Below are 21939 nucleotides of genomic sequence, written 5' to 3'. Positions count from 1 at the left end.
GATGTCCCCAGCCTTTTTTTTTTTTTTTATGATTGAGAGCTTTATTTTCAATTTTGAATAGCAGGAAAAAAAAATCTGTAAAATCCTGAGAATTTGATTCAACATTCAATCTTCAAGTCACTGATTCTAATTTTAAATATAGGTGCTTTAATTTTACATTCACAAAACTAATTACAATACACTCTAATGAATTTTGTTAGGGTTTTCCTGTGTGTGTGTGTGTGTGTGTGTGTGTGTGTGTGTGTGTGTGTCAGAGTATAAACCTTCCTCTAATTCTTCTGTCAACAGAGTCTCTACTTTCAGATGACTGTCGATGCCGAGGGGACAGCAGGAGCAGAAGGCTTCGGGCCTGCAAAGGTGTAGTTTGCTGCATCTGTGACGTGACCCAACTGCATGATGCGAGGATGTTACCCAGCCGGTAGGTGGAAATATGGATGTGGACATCAGGAGGGAAGTAAGTCTTGAAGGGTCCTCTGGCGATGTCCCCGAGGCGGGCGTGCATGCCTTCCTGTCCCTTGGACACCAGGCGAGGTGTCAGGCAGCCTGTAAGCACTCGGAAAGGACTTGGCCAACTAAAAACTACCAAATGCCATATGCCTCTGAGTTCTCCCCCGAGTCCCCACAAAGTAGAATATAATTGACATCATCGTTCACACAAAGGCCCGGCACTCTCCAGCGTCTTGGCACCAGAAATCGGCATGTAGAGTAGCTGGTCTCTCACCCCCTGAGCATTTCCTGTCCTGTCAAAAGGCCAGAGCAAAGCACCTTTGCCAGGAAAACCATCACAGAAGCACCTGTAAGTAAGCTCACCACTGTCAACACCGTGGCTTAGGGTCTGTGTCAAAATATCTATTATTATTATTATTATTATTATTATTATTATTATTATTATTTTAGAGGGAATTTTTGTTTAATTCATATGCAGCTTTAAACTCTGCCTTCACATAGGTCTGACCTTTTTTTTTTTTTTTTTTCCAGGAGCTGAATTGACTTGAGAAGTTTATTGCATCCTTATTCTGGACAGACACCCAAGATGAAGTTGTATCAGATGCCTGCACTTTCAGAAGTGTGTGTTTTATAAACAGCAAGGATGTAGGTGCACATACCCAGGTGCTTTAGAAGTCTGATCATGCCAGGGAGAAAAGCTTCACAACAGCTATCTCTCTGTCCTATACACGGAGGGGGTGGGGGCTTGGGCCACAGCGTAAAGAAGGATATTGCCATCTGCCCTATGGTAAAGGTCAAGAGAGAATAAATAGAAGAATTGAATGCAGAGCCATCAGAGCCACCACGGGGACAAGCGGGGTGCAGGGAGAAACTTCCAGAGTGAGTGTCTTAGCATCTGAAGCATCAGTGAAGCATGCATGCTCATCGCTGATGCATCGATGTGAACTAGACTGTCCAGGGAGAAAAGAAGGGGTGACTCAGGAGGCTGGAGGCCCGAGGGAAGACGACAGATTGAGAGCAGGGCAGGTGCTTCCAGATGGCCTGGCAGGAAGTGTGCAGGGAGGCTGAGGAGGGCTCAGGTGACCAGGCCTGCGGTGTGGAGAGACAAGGACTCACAGCTCGGCCTGCAAGACGGCATCCGCAGGCCGGTGGTAACCACATAAAAACCAGGGAGACCGTGACACCAGCGTGTCCCTGAGCCTTGCTTTAGTTGTTAATCCATGGGATGTAGATAAAAACACAATTGTGCTTGAGCAACTGCGAGATGGTGAACTACTAATAATTTAACCATTGGACATTTGTATTAGGTGCCAGAGCATAAATATACCAACTAATAATAATTTTTTAAAATAATGCACTTAAAATAAGACTTTTCTGGGCTTGGTTGTAGATACTTCATGCATGCACTAATTCATCATCACTCAGAAAATAAAATAGGAAAAAAATAAAATAATAAAATAAAATAAAATAAAATAAAATAAAATAAAATAAGAAAATAGGCTTTCATATTTCTATCTCCTCGTTGTTTTTTGCTTTGTAACTATGGTGATCACATGACTTTCCATCCAAACGGGGACAGTTTTGAGAGCGAAAGAGATAGTATGAATAATTATACAAAGACAACAGGCATGGATAGGAACCCTCCTGGGCTAACCAAACATATGATTCTTATTCAAAACGTGTATTCCATTTTTAAAAAATTCTTAAGTGATTACGGTCATTTAAAATTTGGGACAGTGTTTTGAAGTGGGACATCCTTTCCTCTTTTAATTGGACTCATTTTGATCCTTTAATATTCTAATGTTAGTGGACTGCTCCATTTTGTTTTCCTAATTTCCCCTTTACATTTTGTCAGTATACTGAATAAATCCCTGGCTGAAATAGACGAAATAAAGATGATAAATCTCTTAACCATGACACCTAGCAGATGTTAAATGTGCATATAGCTTTTTAAAGCAGAACTTTCAAAGTTCGGGAGAAAACACTTCACTTTATTTTAGTTTTCCTTAGCTCCCGAAACAGAAATTGGGATCAAATCCAATAAAAACTTTTATGGCCAATGAAAAATCAAGCGTTATTAAAATTTAAAAAAAGGTAGAAGTTGAAAGACTTGCTACGGAAAACTGCCAGATTGTAGCATGTCAATGGATCCCTATACAAAGCCTCAATATTCAGCTATTATTCAAGCAGGTAGCACATAATTATTCCTATAGATTGATACCTTTGCTTATTATCCTCTTGACTGCACACAAAACACAGTAATTTGAATCTAATAATGTCTGTAAAAACTTCCATTAATAATATAAAGTGTTATTAAAACATAAAAAATTATCTATGGCCTGTTGTAATTGATTTCTGTTGCTGTAATTGATGGGCTGAGTTTCACTGTACCCAGGTATACCTGGACAACTAACTTTGAAAATAAAGGAAAATAATTGATTTCAGGTGTGAAATGAGGCAGTTTGGTGACTGTGCTTTGTCAGCTTTCCTAACTCCCACAGAGAGCGGCACCGCAGGGCTGCGTGTGGAACAACAGCAGATAATGGATATATATTTTCAAGTTTTATATAGTTCTGTGACAATTGAGATAGTCCATGCAAGGAGATAAATCTCATGCATGGCCCTTTTATACCAATGGTAAAAGGGGTCTGTCTTAGTTGAATGACTCCCAAACCCCTACTGAGTAAGATCCAAGGGGAAAAGCCACCTCACGTAAGGCCCTCCTCCTGGTCTGGCCCTATCCCTTGTTTCTCCATTAACTGCGTGTAGCTTGCTACATCACGCCTCCAGGCTTTCACTCTGCTCTTCCTGATGTTCGAACATACTTTCCACTTTTATCCATTGGCCAAACCCTTCTGATACACCAGCTTCTAGCTTGAGGTAATCTCCACAACATCTTCCCTGAGTCCCCAGATTAATTTCCATGTCCCGATTCAGTACTTTTCACCTGTCTCCTATTAGAAATTGACAGGAGATATTTGATTTATCAGCCTGTGGGACTCTCTACCCTCAGAGACTACAAGTTCTTCAAAGACAGAGGATACCCAATAATCTCAGGACCTGGTAATGTGTAGTGTGATCGGTGCTCACAAAAGATGTCCTAATTCCAGCTAAAATTAAATGCATGTCGCATAGTATTGTTTGCAGTTGTACCGACAGTTAAACCAGATGACCATTTCCAAGCAACTGCATCTTGGTGAAGTGAAAAGAGTTATGGCCCTTGCTTAGATAAACCTAAGTTTCAGTCTCAGTTCTGTTGCTCATCAGTGGGGTAACTCCGAGCCAGGCCCTTGCCCTAGTTGAGCTTTACTTTCCACATTCGTATCAATGAGCTTTATGAAGAGTATGGCTCTAATTCAATGAAAAATGTACTTAAACAACTTGTACATGCTTAGTAAGCTTCCTCATCTTACTTCCTCTTATATTGGCACTTTTTAATTTAAAAAAATACCCTAGCGCTGCATTTCTATAGCTATTGTTCTGTATGTACAGCTATGAGAAAGTCATATCATACAGACCAGACTCACTCCATGTCTTGGTTTGGTTCCGTTCTATTATTTAGAGTGAGCTTCTCTAACCCTCATCTCTACTCCAGAAATTGCCATTATTCCTTCACTGTCCAGCTTAAATCTTCCCTGCCCAGCAAAGTCTATCAGAATTGATTGACAGATCATCCTGGTTTCCACAATACCTCTTAAGTGATTTTATTACAATGCAGTAGGTATTATTTAACTGCAATTGTAATGCCAAATGGATTCCCCTAGGTTTCAGAATTTCTCCAGTCTAGGATCATTTTTCAAAATAAAGAAAATAATGAGACATATATTAAAATAATTTTTGAACAGGCAGGATCTTTTCTTTTTATGTTAGAAAGACAAGCAATATTTTAAAAATAATATGCTATTAAAATAAAAATATGTATAAATTCATACACATTTAAAATATATTCATGACTTCAACCTTTGTGGTCAAGAATTGATTCCTTTTAGCAAGAAAAAAAATTAAATGGTAGAAGATGTAGCAAAGTCACATTATGTAGCATTATATACATTTGACCCAAGCATTTATCACATATAAAAATACTCAGTATTTGAATCACATCATAATATAAACAGGTATATTAAAGAAAGTAATATAATTTAGTAAAACAGTTGCACTTCACTTTTTTAAACAAAAAACTGGCTAATTGCAGATTAATTTTAATTTTTATAACATAAAAGTGCCTATAGTAGCCACTACAAGTTTCTTTGATCAGTACTTTACAAACACAAAGAAATAAGAAATGAGTTTAATTTACCTTAATAACCAAATCAAATTTCTGGTGAAAGTCTCTGTTTACTGGTTCCAGGAGACTAAGTTCTGCAGTCCTAGGATGCATATGGAAAAATCGCGGGTAATCCTCAGGAGTCCCTGAAAGACATTGATTTCAGCACATAATTGAGAACAATGAGTAATATGTGTGTGTGCTATATCTATTTCCCTTCATTAACTGAAGAACAAAATCACAATTTCATTAGTAAATTAACTTTCAAAATTATGCAGTCTAGGGAAAGGAGACACAAATGTGGTATACAATTAATTAGCTTATGAGAAAGAAGATGGAAAATATTTCTTATTTGGATGATTTTCCAAATATCTTTTATTAGGAGAGTTCTTTAATTAATTTGAAACTTCACCACATGAAAAGAGATATTAAGTGTAGGGAGAGCAAATTTTGAAGTATAAAATTGTGTTTTAATGGTGCATAAATCTTAATTATAGCCTGCATAGTCTTTCACTGTATCTTGTAATAAACAAAGACTAGTAATTTGTACCAAATATTAAGCTGCTTGAAAATTAAAATGAACATATTCTGTTCCAGCTGGGCAAATATTTTTCTTAAGGCAAGAATCCAGCTAATTATATCAATTATATTAAATAAAAATATACTGATGATACTCTTAATGCCTAGAGAGAATATTTCTTAAGTACAGGCATTTTAGTGATTTGAAATATATTTCTTCCTGCAGAAATATTCTTCAGTTGCATTATCTTCTTTTGTATTGTGTGATATTCTTTTCCTCAAACTGATGAATAAGTAGAAGTCAAATAGTATAACTATAAAGTATATGTATGCATTTGGCACAAAAATAACCATAAGAATAAAATAACTATTGCTTACAATAATAAAAGCCTACTATATACTAAATGCTTTATGTTAATAATCATCAAGAAGTTTGTAAATAATTCCCATTTTACAGAAAAGGACTTAGCAATTTCAAGATATTAAATACTTTGTCCAAATCTAAAAGACAATATAAGACAGGACTTGCATTCAAATCCAGATTCTCGGAGCTAGATATAGCCAAAAAGGGATTAATTTCTATCCTTCCTCTGCTTCAACATTGAGACAAGAAGAGAAGCTCTCCTGGGGCATTATGTGAGGGGAAATAAAAAAAGTTTGCCAGTAAACTAGACTTGAAAATCCAGAAATAGTCAAAATTGCACATGGCAATTTAGCATATGATAAAGTAGTCATCTCAAAACAGTAGGGGAAAATGGATTCTTGAATACCAGAATTTATCAAATAGAACAGCCATACAGAAAGTGATCAAATTGCATCCAGTTTTTATACTAGAGTAAACCCCAAATGGAGAGGATATTCATATATAATAAACAATGAAACAATACAAGTAATAGCAATAGATGAAAACACAGATGAATTCTACTATAATGTGAGAGTGGGCATATCTCTCCTAACTATGGCTCAAAATCAAGAAGCAATCAGGGAATAGAGAGATAAATTTGATGACATTACAAAATGGCTTGGCAAGACACAATAAACAAAGTAAATCCACAAGTGACAAGCTAGGGGAAATCTTTGCAATTAACAACAGACACAAAATGTTCATATCCCTAGCATATGTAGATTTACAAATTAGAAAAGAAAAAGATCAGCAACACATTAAAAAGAATGGGCTAGATAATGAAGAGTTCATAAAAAGAGAAAGAAACGACTCTTGACCATTTACAAGATGCTCACCTTTATACACAGAGGAAAAATTCAAATTAAAGCCACACTGTGATTCCATTTTACTTTATTTCATTATTTTATTTTATTTATTTATCAATGAGAGAACAGAGAGAGAGAGAGAGAGAGAAAGGCAGAGACACAGGCTGAGGGAGAAGCAAGTTCCATGAAGGGAGCCTGATGTGGGACTTGATCCCAGGTCTCCAGGATCAGCCTGGGCTGAAGGCAGCACTAAATCGCTGAGCCACCAAGGTGCCCTCTGATTCCATTTTGTATTTATTAGATTAGCAATGGTCCAAAAAGTGGACACCATACTCTATTGGTAAGCCTGTGAGAAAATATGCACTTTCAGACATTTTTGGTATTTTTCAGAGTGCTATGAAACCTATGATGGTAATCTAGCATAGTCAATGAAAATGATGTGAGTATCAGGAGATTCTAAGAAGAAGGCAAAGTAAGAAGCCTCAGGAATCTCCCTCTTCATGTAGACAACAATTAGCAAAAAATCTGTCTGATATAACTATTTCAGAATATTGGAGTCTATTGAAATCTTCCAACTTCCAGAGGAACGTTTGGGCAGTAAAATATGATTAATTTCTATCAAGCACAGTAGTGGCTAGCCATCCCTGATCCCTCTGCCACTTGGCAGGCAGCTGAGCATTCATTCCTGGAGAAACTTATACATAGCTGTTGGGAGCAAGGATGGGCAAAAAGGACCATGTCCTCAAATATCAGAGATCTGTGTTCTCACTGGAGATTGTTGATTCTGTTAATAGAGGTGTAGGCAACTATTCTTGTGACACACCACCTCCATTGGTGTAAGCCCCTCCACTTTGGCTGCAGTAATTTCCAAGAGATCTGAAGGGTCAGCATACCTTTCACCCTGGTCATTTTTCTCTTTGTTTTCCCTTTAGAAGCCAGGCATTAAAGACAAGACATCCTATATGGGGCGGGGGCGGGGGGTGGGGGGGAGACATACATACCCAGGGGAAGGAATAGGCTCAGAAATTACTTGAGAAGACCTCAAGTTTACATTTCAGACTAGTCCTTAGCACAGAGATAGACTACAACATTAAAAAAATTCAGGGGGATCCCTGGGTGGCACAGCGGTTTAGCACCTGCCTTTGGCCCAGGGCGTGATCCTGGAGACCTGGGATCGAGTCCCACGTCGGGCTCCCGGTGCATGGAGCCTGCTTCTCCCTCTGCCTATGTCTCTGCCTCTCTCTCTCTCTCTCTGTGACTATCATAAATAAATAAAAATTTTAAAAAAATTCATTCAACAAAAATAGAAACAAAAATCAGTAAACCCTGGAAAAGTGAAAAATTCTGATTTTTAGAGTTACCATATTTTATTAGATTCAAATGTCCAGTTTCAACAACAACAACACCGAGTGTACATAAAAACAGAAAGGTATGGCCCATTCAAAGGAAATAAACCAAATCAACAGATATTGCCCCTGAGAAAAAACCTGGTTGATGACCTACTAGAAGAAGATACTAAAACAACTGTATAAAAGATGCTCAAAGAACTAAAAATAAGTGCAGAGAAAGTCAAGAAACTAATGTATGAAATGGAAAATGGAAATAACAATAAAGATAGAAAACCTAAAAAGAAACTATAAGACATTCTGGAGCTGAAAAGGCCAATACTGAAATGAAAAGATTACTAGAGAAGTTCAAAGACAGATTTAAGCAGGTAGAAGAAAGAAACAATAAACTTGAAGATAGGTAATGAAAATTATTGAGTCTGAGTAAGGGGAAAAAAAAGAAAGATTAACAAAAAGTAACAGTGCCTGATTGACCTGCAGGGTACTAGTAAGACCAACATTTGCATTGTGGGAGTTTCAAAAGGAGAAAAGAGAGAGAAAGGGGCAGAGAAAATGTTTGAAAAAATAATGTCTGAAAACTACCAGAGTTTGATATCAGATATAGATATAGATCCAAAAAGCTCACTAAAATTAATGTAAGATGAATTAAAAGAGACTCACACCAAGACACTTCATCATTTAACTCAAAAGACAAAGACAAGGAGAGAATCTTGAAAGCAGCTAGAGAGAAGTGACTCATCATATGCAAAGGGTGCTCAATAACTTTATCAGAAACTTTGCTATCAAAGTTCAGATATCTTTTTGCTATCAGAAACTTTGGAGGCCAGTGGACAGTGGCTTGTGATAATCAAAGCGCTAAAAGAAAATAAAATGTTAGAAAAGAATTCTATAACTGGCAAAACTGTCCCTCTCAACTGACAGAGAATTTAAGACATTCCTGGGTGAAAGCTGAGGGTGTTCATCATCACTAGACCATCTCTACAAGAAATATCCCTGGAGTCCTGTGGGTTACAGTGTGAGGACACTAGGCAATAACTTGAATAGTAGGGAGAAGTAAAGGTTTCAGAAAATATAAGTATATGGGCAATTGTAAAAGATAGTATTATAGTAACAATGGTCTGTAACTCTACTTTGGTTTCTGCATAACTGAAGAGACTTAAGAGATTTTTTACAAATTATTGGTTTATGTTTTAAGGCACATCATGTGCGAATATGTAACTTTGTTACACAAACAACCTAAAAAGGGTGAGGATGAGCTGGGAAAGCACAGAGTTTTGTGTGTTATTAAAGTTAAACTGTGAGAGTTTAGTTATAATGTTATGACCTTAGGGTTTCAATATAATTCCCACGATGAAGAAAACGAGTATAGAATATACACAAAATGAAATAAGAAAGGAATTTGAACACTACAAAAAAACCCACAACTAAACACAACAGAAGATAGTACCAAAGGCAATGAGGGATGAGAAAGCTGTAAACATATGTGGAAAACAAATAGCAACATGACCGAAGTCCCTTCTTATCAGAAATTAGTTTAAATGTAAATTAATTACACTCTCCACTCAAAAACAAATGGATTGGGCAGCCCGGGTGGCTCAGCAGTTTAGCACTGCTTTCACTCCAGGATGTGACCCTGGAGACCTGGGATCGAGTCCCACGTCGGGCTCCCTGCATGGAGCCTGCTTCTCCCTCTGCCTGGGTCTCTGCCTCTCTCTCTCTCTCTCTCTCTCTCTCTCTCTGTCTCATGAATAAATGAGATTAAAAAAAAAAACATGATCTGACGATATGCTATCTATAAGACACTCACGTTAGATTCCAAGACACAAATAAATTGATAATGAAAGGCTGACATATGGTATATCTTGAGGGTAACATGATAAATGAAATAAGCTAGTCATAAAAAAGACAAACATTTCATGATATTAATTATATAAGATAGTTAGTCACAGAGACAGTAGTTAGAATCATGTATTCCAGCAGTTGTAGGAAAGAGGAGAATAGGGAATTATTGCTTCCTGGGCATAGAATTTCAGTTTGATAAAATGAATAAAGCTCTAGTAATAACTTTATGAATGTATTTAATAGCACTAAAGTGTATGCTTATTAATGGTTAAGATGGTAAACTGCATGTATGTGTATTTTACTACAATAAAAATTGAAGAAGGGGCGCCCTGGTGGCTCAGTGGTTCAGCGTCTGCCTTCAGCTCAGGGTGTGATCCCTGGGTCCTGGGATCAAGTCCGACATCAGGCTCCCCGCAGGGAGCCTGCTTCTTGCTCTGCCTATGTCTCTGCCTCTCTCTGAATCTCGGAAGAAAAAAAAAAAAATTCTTGGCAGGATGAGCACTGGGTGTTATGCTATATGTTGGCAAATTTAACTCCAATAAAAAAATTTTAAAAAATAAAATTGAAGAATATCATATTGGCATTTATTTTTGACCCAGAACGTCTATTTCAAGGATTTTTTTTTTTTGCATTTAAACAGTAAAAGATAAGTAATCACTTACATATACATCAATAGCAGTCTGGTTGAGTAAATGCTGATATATCCTCAAGTGGATAATAATTGAAATGAAAAAATGAATGTTGAATATCTTTACCTATTACTGTAGACGTATCTTCAGTTATATTAAGTGAAAAAACTTGGAGAAAAGTGCATATAGTATTACTTTTAAGAAAGAAGAGCATATAAACATATAAATAAAAGGAAATATATATATGAGTGAATATAAATAAAATGATAAAATATAACACTAAAAAAGTGTTACATAGGAGAGAGACAGAATGTGTTGAGTGAATAGGCAAAAAAGCTAGATTAAATTAACTATATCACTGATTTTTTGAGTCATAAAAATATTATATATCATTAGAATACATTGAATATAAGGGCAGATTAAAATATTGAAATAAAGTAATCTAAATGTTTATTCAGTTGGTGACATAAACACAAACAGATAAGGATTATTCCAGATAATTTTAAGAGATAGTACCCTGATGCCACATTCACAGTGCAATGTAGTTCTAGAATAATAGAAATTACAAAACACCTGGTTTATGATATTCATATTGTTCATGTTAGTGTTGTTATTCAAAGATGGTCATGGGTGTATTTTGCCAGAAATTAAATGAATAAGTATGTGGTGTTTTAATTCTATCGTTTTCAGTGTTAAAAGCAATTCTCATCATAGAAAACTGGATTGCTCTAGAAAGTTAAGGAAATTTATGGCTATTCTCCAAGTTTTGATATTGCAGATATGTAGGAATTTATGATCAGCCTCAGTCGAATGTTACTGATGGATAAAGCTATAACTTCCTTTGGTAGAGCAAAAGCAATTATGATATACAACTTATCTCCAGATGATTTTCAATGAAAACCTTCAAATGACCCCTGGATGTTAAGTACTTTGCAAAAGCCAGGCTATTACTGAATTATAAAAATATTTTCCAAGAACAGAAGTTCATGTCTAAGTTCAAGGACCCTACAGATTCACATAATTTTCCCATTTAGGAAATGCAATACTCATTCCATTTAGCAAAGGTATACTTAATTCATCCAAAAAGGTTGCTCCTGGGTTTTCAGTTCAAGATGGTGACATAGGAAGACCCTGAACACAACTTCTCCAAGGAACACCCCAAATACACCCATTAATAAAACAGTTGCTCCTGAAGGAGAATGGAGGGCTGACTGGATAGCTACTGAACATCCAGAAAGAGTGAACAGCAAGAGAGATGGAGACATGGTAAGGGAGGGAATCCTATCCCCTGTGTTGTGAATGGCAGGGAGGAGGCTCCCTGATGAGGGGCCTGGAATAGAACCCTCTGTCCTTGGGCACAGAAAGTTTAAAAGAGCAACTGGCAGATAGAAGGGACAACACTAGAACTCCTCAGAGCACCAGAGGAGCCACCGGATGCTCCCAGATCAGAGAGCCTGGAGAATGACACAGTTCACATTCCCACCACACCTTAAAGGCCTAGACCAGAGCAGGGTCCAAATACCATCACAGGTGGGTCCAGCTATCACAGTGAGCTTGTGATGTCAGAGAATCCAGTGTCCATAGGCCCACAACAGTCCTGGTCACACCACATTGGCGCACAGAAAAAGAAGCCAGGGCTTACAAGGGCCATGGAACTCGAAATGCTCTTTCCCTGTCCACCTTAAAAGTTCACACTGGAAGGGGCCTGAAAGCCATAAGGGACAGGCTCAGGTGCCATAGTTAGTGGGTCTCAACACTGTCACTGAAAAGTCAGATCTTCACAGAAAGCTTGCAACCTCAGCAAGCCTGGGTTCTGCAAGCGCACACCAGCCCCAGTCACACTGGGGCACAGAAAGAAAAGCATCACTTTAATAGTGCCAGGGACCTGAGGGAACATTCTCTCCACCACCAACCATTAAAGCTCAGACTGGAGCAGGGTCCAGCTCAACAGTGAGCTGGCAACTTCAGGGAGCCCAGGGTCGACAAACCCACACCAGTCACCTTGGCATGCTAAACAGAAGAAACAAGCTGTGGCTTTGTGTTTGCTTGTTTAAAAATATATTATTATTATTATTATCATCATTATCGTTAATATCATTATTATTTTTACTTTTTAAAAATTGTTTTGTTTTTATTTTTTGTTTTTTTCTTTTTCTCATTTTTCTTTTTCTTCATTTATTATTATATTTTTCTTCTATTATTATTTTTCCATTTTCTTTTTTTATTTAAATATTTCATTTAAAAAAATAAAGATTTTATTTATTTATTCATGAGAGACAGAGAGAGAGAGAGGGGGCAGAGACACAGGAAGAAGGAGAAGCAGGCTCCATGCAGGGAGCCCAATGTGGGACTTGATCCTGGACTCCAGGATCACACCTTGGGCCAAAGGCAGGCACCAAATCACTGAGCCACCCAGGGACTCCTCCCTTTTCTTTATTAAAAAATATTTTATTTATTTCAGAGAGAGAGAGAGAGAGAGAGAGTAGAAGCAGGGGGAGAGGCAGGGGGAGAAGCAGACTACCCATTGAGCAGGGAACCCAAAGCGGGGCTCAATTCCAGGACCCTGGGATCATGGTCTAAGCCAAAGGCAGACGCTTAACTTACTGAGACACCCAGGCACCCCTCCATTTATTATTTTTTGTAAAAAGCCATAGTAGAGGATAACTTTCATTTACAACTATAGCTCCAACCAACCAGCAAAATTCACCAAGTATACACAATCTACACAGGGAACACTGTAGACAAGACCATTTGTTCAACTTTAGAGAAGAAGTCATTTTGCCCAATCCATGGAAACACAAAAAGAAAGTCAAACAAAATGGGGAGGCATAATAATAGGCTTTAAAAGAAAGAACAAGGAAAAAAGCCCTTAAATGAAAGAAAGATGAACAATATGCCTGATAAAGAATTTAAGTTAGTGTTCATAAAGATACTCACTGGGCTACAGAAAAAAATTAATTAATATTAATTTTTTTTTAAAGGAAGCACTCAGTGAGACCTTCAATAAAGAGATAGTCATCTCTTTATGTCTTCCTCAATTTCTTTCAGGAGTGTTCTGTAGTTTTTAGAGTACAGATCCTTTACCTCTTTGGTTAGGTTTATTCCTAGGTATCTTATGCTTTGGGGTGCAATTGTAAATTGGATTGGCTCCTTAAGTTCTCTTTCTTCAGTCTCATTGTTAGTGTATCGAAATGCTACTGACTTCTGGGCATTGATTGTATATCCTGCCACACTGCCAAATTGCTGTATGAGTTCTAGCAATCTTAGGGTACAGTCTTTTGGGTTTTCTACGTATAGTATCATGTCATCTGTGAAGAGGGAGAGTTTGACTTCTTCTTTGCCAATTTGAATGCCTTTTATTTCTTTTTGTTGCCTGATTGCTGAGGCGAGGACTTCTAGTACTATGTTGAATAGCAGTGGTGAGAGTGGACATCCCTGTCTTGTTCCTGATCTTAGGGGAATGGCTCCCAGTGTTTTCCCATTGAGAATGATATTTGCTGTGGGCTTTTCGTAGATGGCTTTTTAGATGCTGAGGAATGTTCCCTCTATCCCTACACTCTGAAGAGTTTTGATCAGGAATGGATGCTGTATATTGTCAAATGTTTTTTCTACATCTATCGAGAGGATCATATGGTTCTTGCTTTTTCTCTTGCTGATATGATCTATCATGTTGATTGCTTTACAAGTGTTGAACCAACTTTTACGAATGTTGAACCATCCTGGGGATAAACCCCACTTGGTAATGGTGAATAATCCTCTTAATGTATTGTTGGATCCTATTGGCTAGTATCTTGAGAATTTTTGCATCCATGTTCTTCAGGGATATTGGTCTATAATTCTCCTTTTTGGTGGGGTCTTTGTCTGGCTTTGGAATCAAGGTACTGCTGGCTGGAGAACAGTGAAAATTAACAAGATAGGAAACAAATGTTGGTGAGGATATGGAGAAAAGGGAACCCTCTTGCACTGTTGGTGGGAATGTGAACTGGTACAACCACTCTGGAAAACAGTGTGGAGGTTCCTCAAGAAGTTAAAAATAGATCTACCCTACAACCCAGTAATTGCACTACTGGGTATTTACCCCAAATATACTGATGTAGTGAAATGCCAGGATACCTGCACCCCAACGTTCACAGCAGCAATGTCCACAATAGCCAAACTGTGGAAGGAGCCATGATGTTCTTCGACAGATGAATGGATAGAGAAGATGTGGTCTATATATACAGTGAAATATTATTCGGCCATCAGAAAAGATGAATACCCACCATTTTCTTTGAGGTGGATAGAACTGGGGGGTATTATGATGAGTGAAATAAGTCAATCAGAGAAAGACAATAATCATATGGTTTCACTCATACATGGAATATAAGAAATACTGAAAGAGATTTTAAGGGAAAGGAGGGGAATTGAGCGGAAAAAATTAGGGAGGGAAACAAACCATGAGAGAATCCTAACTCTGGGAAATGAACAAAGGTTTGTGGAAGGGGAGGTGGGTAGGGGGATGAGGTACCTGGGTGAAAGGCATGAGGAAGGTACATGATGGGATGACACCGGGGGTTCTACTATATGATGGCAAATTCAATTTAATTATTTTTAGGTTTATTTATTTATTTATTTTAATTTATTTATTGTACATATATATATTTTAATTGGAGTTCAATTTGCCAGCATATAGAATAACATCCAGTGCTCATTCCATCAAGTGCCTCCCTCAGTGCCCTTCACTCAGTCACCCCTACCCCCTGCCCACCTCCCTTTCCGCCACCCCTTGTTCGTTTCCCAGAGTTAGGAGTCTCATGTTCTATCTCCCTCTCTGATATTTCCCACTCATTTTCTCTCCTTTCCCCTTTATTCTCTTTCACTGTTTTTTATATTCCCCAAACGAATGAGACCATATAATGTTTGTCCTTCTCCGATTGACTCATTTCACTCAGCATAATACCCTCCAGTTCCATCCACTTTGAAGCAAATGGTGGGTATTTGTCGTTTCTAATGTCTGAGGGATATTCCATTGTATACATAGACCACATCTTTATCCATTCATCTTTCGATGGACACCAAGGCTCCTTCCACAGTTTGGCTATTGTGGACATTGCTGCTAGAAACATCGGGGTGCAGGTATCCGGACATTTCACTGCATTTGTATCTGTATCTTAAAAATGTAAAAAAATAAATAAATAAAGAGATAGACAATATTAAAAAGAATAAATAGGAGTCAAAGAATATAACCTCTAAAACAAAATAAAACACACTACAGGGAATCAACAGTAGATGAGAGGACACAGAAGAAAGTATCAGCCATCTTAAAGACAGGATAATGGAAAGCACACAAGCAAAACAGCAAAAAGAGAAAATAATTGTAAAAAAGGAAGATGATTAAGAAATCTCTTGGACATTGAGTGACCAAACATTCACAGTATAAGAGCCTCAGAAAAAGAAAGAGAGAGAAAAAGGTGTAAAAACTTTATTTGAATAATAATTGAAAACTTCCCTAAGATCCCTGGGTGGCGCAGTGGTTTGGCGCCTGCCTTTGGCCCAGGGCGCGATCCTGGGGACCCGGGATCGAGTCCCACATCGGGCTCCCGGTACATGGAGCCTGCTTCTCCCTCTGCCTGTGTCTCTCTGTCTCTCTCTCTCTCTCTGTAACTATCATAAATAAATAAAATTAAAAAAAAAAAAAAAAGAAAAGAAAACTTCCCTAAGCTAGGAAGGGAAATAGACATTCAAGTCCAGGAAACACAGAGAGTTCTAAACACGATAAACTCAAGGAGATCCACGCCACAGCACATAATAATTAAAATGTCAAAGGTAAAAGATAAAAGAGAATCTTAACAGTGAGAGATAAACACAGAAGTTAACCATAATTTTATCAGCTGATTTTTCAGCAGAAAATTTGCGATGCATAGAGTCGCATGATATATTTAAAATGCTGAAAGAAAAAACCCTACAAACAAGAATACTTTACTCAGCAAATTTATCACTCGGATTTGAAGGGGAGAGAAAGAGGTTCCCAGACAAATAACATATAAAGGAGTTTGTCGCCACTAAACCATCCTAACACAAAATGTTAAGGCCACTCATTTAAGTGGAAAAAAAAAGTAGCCGCAATTAGACATAAGACAAGCATGAAAAAAAGATGTAAAATAGACAACATATGCATAAACTGTGGAGAAGGGATTTGATAAAGTAGAGAAGGGAAAAATAAAGATTTTTTCTCTTTCTGTTTTATTTTCCTTTTCAGAATATATTTGAGCTTAAATAACCACCAAATTAATTTGGATGGCTATTTACTCACAATGTTATATGTGAACCTTATGAAAACCATAAAGTTATAAAAATGAAGAGAAAAGAAAGCCAAGGAATCAGTATAGATATTAACTGATTTCAAAAAAGAGAGAGAGAGAGAGGAAGAGAAGAAGAAGAAAAAACAAGAACTACAAAAAACCCAGAGAACAAATTTTTTAAACGTCAGTAAATACATATTTATCAATAATTAGTCTAAATGTAAATGGTATAAGTGCTCCCATCAAAAGGCACAGGGTGATAGAATGGATAAACAAAACAAGACAAGGCCCATCTATATACTGCACCTCAGACATAGACACATACACATTGAAAGTGAAGAGATGGAGAAACATTCACCAGGCAAATGGAAGTGAAAACATACAAACAAAGCCAGGATAGCAATACTTATGTCAGATAAAATAGACTTCAAAACAAAACCTGTAATGAGAGACAAGGATGGAAACTACCTAATCATAAAGAGATCAATCCAACAAGAAGATACAACTGTGGATATCTACACTCAACACTGGAGCACTCAATACATTAAGGCAGAGATTATCAGACATGAAGAGAGAAATTGATGGTAATACAATAATAGTAGGGAACATTAACACCCCACTTATATGGACAGATAAGTCATCCAGATGGAAAAATCAACAAGAAAACAGTGTCTTTGAATAACACATTGGACCAGACTGACAGATATAAACAGAACATTCCCTCCACAAACAAGTGTCTTTTCAAGCACACATAGAGCAATATCCAGAATAGATCACACATTAGATCACCATAAAACAAGCCTCAATAAATTCAAGAAGCTTGAAATAATACCATGCATCTTTCCCAACCACAATTGTTGAAACTAGAAATAAATCATAAGGAAATAATTGGAAAAAATACAAATATGTGGAGACTAAACAACATGATACTAAACTACCAATAGTTTAGTACCATGATACTAAACTACCAAACAGCCAGAGAAGAAATTTTAAAAACATACATGGAAGCAAATGAAAATGAGGATTCCATGGTCCAAAATCTCTGGGACACAGTGAACACAGTTGTAGGAGGGAATTATTTGTCAATACAGGCCTATCAGAAGAAACAAGAAAAACCTCAAATAAACAATCTAAATGTATACTTAAAGGAACTAGAAAAGAACAAACAAAGCTTAAGGTGAGTAGAAGACAGTAAATAGTAAAATTCAGAGCAACAATAAATGAGTAGAAAAAAAAAAAAGCAAGCAAGAAAAAAAAAATGAATGAAACTAGGAGCTTGTTCTTTGAAAATATAAACAAAATTGACAAACCTCTATCCAGACTCATCAAGAAATGAAGAGAAAGGACCCAAATAAGTACAACCAGAAATGACAGAATAGGAATAATAATTAACACCACAGAAATACAAAGGATTAGGGGCACCTGGGTGGTTCAGTTGGCTTAGGGTCCAACTCTTGGTTTTGGATCAGGTTGTGATGCCAGGATCATGAGATTGAGCCCTGTGTCAGGTTCTGTGCTCAGCTCGGAGTCTGCTTAAGACACTCTTTCTCTCTCTCTCTCCCCACCCTTCTCCCATAAAATAAATAAATAAACAACTAAATAAATAAATCTTATAAAAATAGAAATACAATGGATATAAGAGAATAATATGGAAAATTACATGGCAACAAACTGGACCACCCAGGATAAATGCCTAGAAACATACAATCTTCTAAAACTGAAACAGGAAGAAATAGAAAATCTGACAGACTGATTAATTACGTAATGAGACTGAATTAGTAATGAAAATAACTACCCAAAAATAAAAATCGAAGACCAGATGGACTCACAACATAATTCTATGAGACATTTATACAAGAGTTAATATCTATTCTTCTTAAACTATTCCAAAAATATTGCAGGAAGGAAAGCTTCCAATACATTCTATGGGGCCAGCATTACTCTGATACCAAAATCAGACAAAGACACCACAAAAAAATAAAATTTCAGGCCAATATCTCTGATGAACATAGAGACAGAAGTCTTAAAGAAGATATTATCAAATTGCAAGAATACATTGAAAAGATCATTCATCACAACTCGATAGGATTTATTCCTGGATTGCAAAGATGGTTCAATATTTGCAAATCAAGCAACATCATACAACACATCAACAAAATAAATGATAAAAATCAAATGATAATTTCAATAGATTCATAAAAAGCAATTAACAATATTCAATATCCATTAATGATAAAAATTATCAACAAAATGGGGTTAGAGGGAACATACCTCAATGAAATAAAGGCCATATAAGAAAAACCCCATAGCTAACATCACACCCAATGGTGAAAAACTGAGAGCTCTCCCCCTAAAGCAAAAGCAAGACAAGATGTCCATTTTCACCACTTTTATTCAATATAGTACTGGAAGTTTTTGTCACAATAGTTAGAAAAAGAGATAAGCATCCATATTGGTAAATAAGTTAAACTATCACTATTTGTAGTTAGTATAATACTATGCATAGGAAACCCTAAAGACTTCAACAAAAATCTACTAGAAGTAATGAATGATTTCAGTAAAGTGGCAGGTATAAAAATAATAATCAGTAGTGTTTCTTTAGAATAACAATACAGATACAGGAAGAGAAATTTTTAAAAACCCACAAAATTTACCATCATATCAATAATAATAAATTATCTAGGAATACACTTAACCAAAAAGGTAAATGATCTGTATCCTGAAAACTGTAAAACACTGATGAAAGAATTTGAAGATGACACAAACAAATGGAAAGAAATCCCATGCTTGTGGACTGGAAGAATTAATATTGTAAAAATGTTCATATCACCCAAAGCGATCTACAAATTCAATGCAATCCACATCAAACATCAAAAACATTTTTCACAATACTAGAACAAATAATAGTAAAATTTGTAGGAAACCACAGAAGACTCTGAATAGCCAAACCAATTCTAAGAAAGAACAGAGCTGGAGGTATCACAATTAAATATGCAATTACGACAGAGCTACAATAATCAAAACAGAATGGTCCTGGCACAAGAATAGAAACATATATCAACAGAACAGAATAGAGAGCCCAGAAATAAACCCATAATTTATATGGTCAATCAATCTTCAACAAAGGAGTCAACAATAAGCAATAGGGAAGGGACAGTCTTTTCAATAAATGGTGCTGTGAAAACTGGACAGCTACACATAAAAGGATGAAACTAGACTAGTTTCTAACATGTTACAGAAAAATAAACTCAAAATGGATTAAAGACTTATACATGAGATCTAAAATCTTAAAAATCCTGAAGAGAACACAATAGTGTCTCTGGCATTAGCCATTGCAACATTTTTCTAGATAATGTCAGGGAAATAAAAGCAAAAATAAACTGTTGGGACTACAGCAAATTTTAAAAAATCTACATAACAAAGGAAATAATCAACCAAACCAAACTAATGGCATCCTGATGAATGGAAGAAGGTATTTGCAAATAACATATCTGATAAAGGGTCAGTACCCAAAATATTTAAAGAACTTATAATACCCCAAACCAAGAAAACTAAAAATTCAATTAAAAAATAAGAAGACACGAACAAATATCTCTTCAAAGAAGATAAATAGGTGGAGGTGGCCACCAGACTCATGAAACAGTGGTCAACATTTCAATATTATCATGATAAATGATATCCAACATCACTCATCATCAGGGAAATACACAATGGAATATTACACAGCCATAAGAAGGGATGAGGTTGTGCCATTTGCAACAATATGGATGAACCTAGAGGGTATTTATGCAAAGTGAAATGAGTGAGATGGAGAAAGGCAAATGCCATATGCTTCCACTCATAAATGGAATAAAAACAATGGGTAAACAATCCCAAGGCAGAATCAGAAATGTAAATACAGAGAAAAAGGTGATGGTTGGGGAGGGGATAGTTGGGGGGCTAGGCTGGAGGCAGGGTAAGGGTTGGACAAATAGGTGAAGAGGAGTAGGAGATACAGGCTTCCAGTTACAGAATGGGTAAGTAATGGAAATAAAAATCAGAGCATGAGCAATATGGTCACTGATGCTGTAATAGGAATGTAACAGGAGAGATGGGAGTTATACTTGCAGTGAGCACAGCACAGGGTGTAAACTTGTCAAATCACTATGTTGTACTCTTGAAACTAATGTAACATTGTGTGTTAACTATACCCAAATTAAAAAAATAATAATAACCATAGATAAAAATGGAGACTGCTCTGTTCCCATCATAAAAATAAATAAATAAATAAATAAATAAATAAATAAATAATAAAAATGTGAAAAGTTTCCTCTTTCCAAACATTTCTAAATCTCTGAGTTTTCTTCATTTAGTTCTTGCCTTAATTTTAATCTTAAGGCCAACTGTATTAAAAAGTCCATCCCCTTGATATTCAATTCACCTTTTAGTCTATTTATATAACTAAAATTTTGTCAGCGATTTCAACTGTGCTTTCATCAATGTTTTAAAAGAACTTTTTAGAAAGATTCTGTTTGTTTGTTTGTTTATTTATTTGACAGAGTGAGAGAGAGAGCAGATGCAGGGGAATCTGCAGGCAGAGAAAGAGGGAGAAGCAGGCTCCTCACTGAACAGGGAGCCCCATGTAGGACTCGATCCCAGGACCCTGAGCTCATGAGCTGAGCTGAAGGCAGACACTTCACTGACGGCCAACCAGGTGCCCCAGCACATGTCTTTTTATATCAAATTTTATCCCTGCGTTCACATCTATATTGATATTGCCTATATCAATATCTATATAGATATTGCCTCTAATTTCTTTTTGTTCTCAACTGTTCAGTTTAAATTTATCATTTTTTTGCCTTCTAATTCTCCCACTTTCTTTGTGGTTTTTTTTGGTATTTCTAACTGAAAACATTATGCTCCCTTTGTCCCACTTCTGCATCTGCTGAATCTCCTCAGGTCTAAATCCATTCTCCTTATCATTTCCTTTTAAGCTCTTTCTGATGAACAAGAAATTCTATTTTCTTTTCCAAAATTTTGCCAAAAACTCTATAATCCACCCCCCCTAAAAAAAAAAGTGAAATCTCAAATTTTCTTCTACTTGTCTCTCAAGAAAACCAAATTTACTCTATTAGTGGCCTATTTTTCAATTTAGGGAAATACTACAAAAATTTTCCTGGGTTATTTTCCTGATGCATTTTCATGGAAGTGCTTCTAAGAATACAGTTCTTGATCTACTCATGTGGGAAAGACCAAGATCCCACCCTATCTCCTGAATCAGAATCCCTGAAAAGCAAGGTCAAAAATACCTTGGAAAATTTCTAAAGTTTGAGAAACACCATGTTATGGTATACAAAATGCCCATACCTGTTGTTTAAACATAAAAACAAATATAAAAATCGAGAACTAAGTGTTTGTGATCG

At 36.6% G+C, this 21939-nt stretch overlaps 1 protein-coding gene across 5 annotated transcripts in view; it reads right to left on the bottom strand.

Annotated features, from left to right (window-relative positions):
* The window catches only part of PCDH15 (protocadherin related 15), a 743522-nt gene that overhangs the window by 356273 nt on the left and 365310 nt on the right, over positions 1 to 21939 (bottom strand). For all 5 annotated transcript variants that reach the window (XM_041729528.1, XM_041729523.1, XM_041729527.1 and 2 more), the window contains one exon: positions 4745 to 4857. In XM_041729528.1, coding sequence (XP_041585462.1) covers positions 4745 to 4857 — 113 coding nt within the window. The remainder of the gene's footprint in view (positions 1 to 4744; positions 4858 to 21939) is intronic.

This window comes from Vulpes lagopus, chromosome 14 (genome assembly GCF_018345385.1).
Source record: "Vulpes lagopus strain Blue_001 chromosome 14, ASM1834538v1, whole genome shotgun sequence".
Lineage (NCBI taxonomy): Eukaryota > Metazoa > Chordata > Mammalia > Carnivora > Canidae > Vulpes > Vulpes lagopus.
The sequence above is the reverse complement of the archived record's forward strand: the minus strand, read 5'-3'. Positions and strand labels throughout refer to the sequence as shown.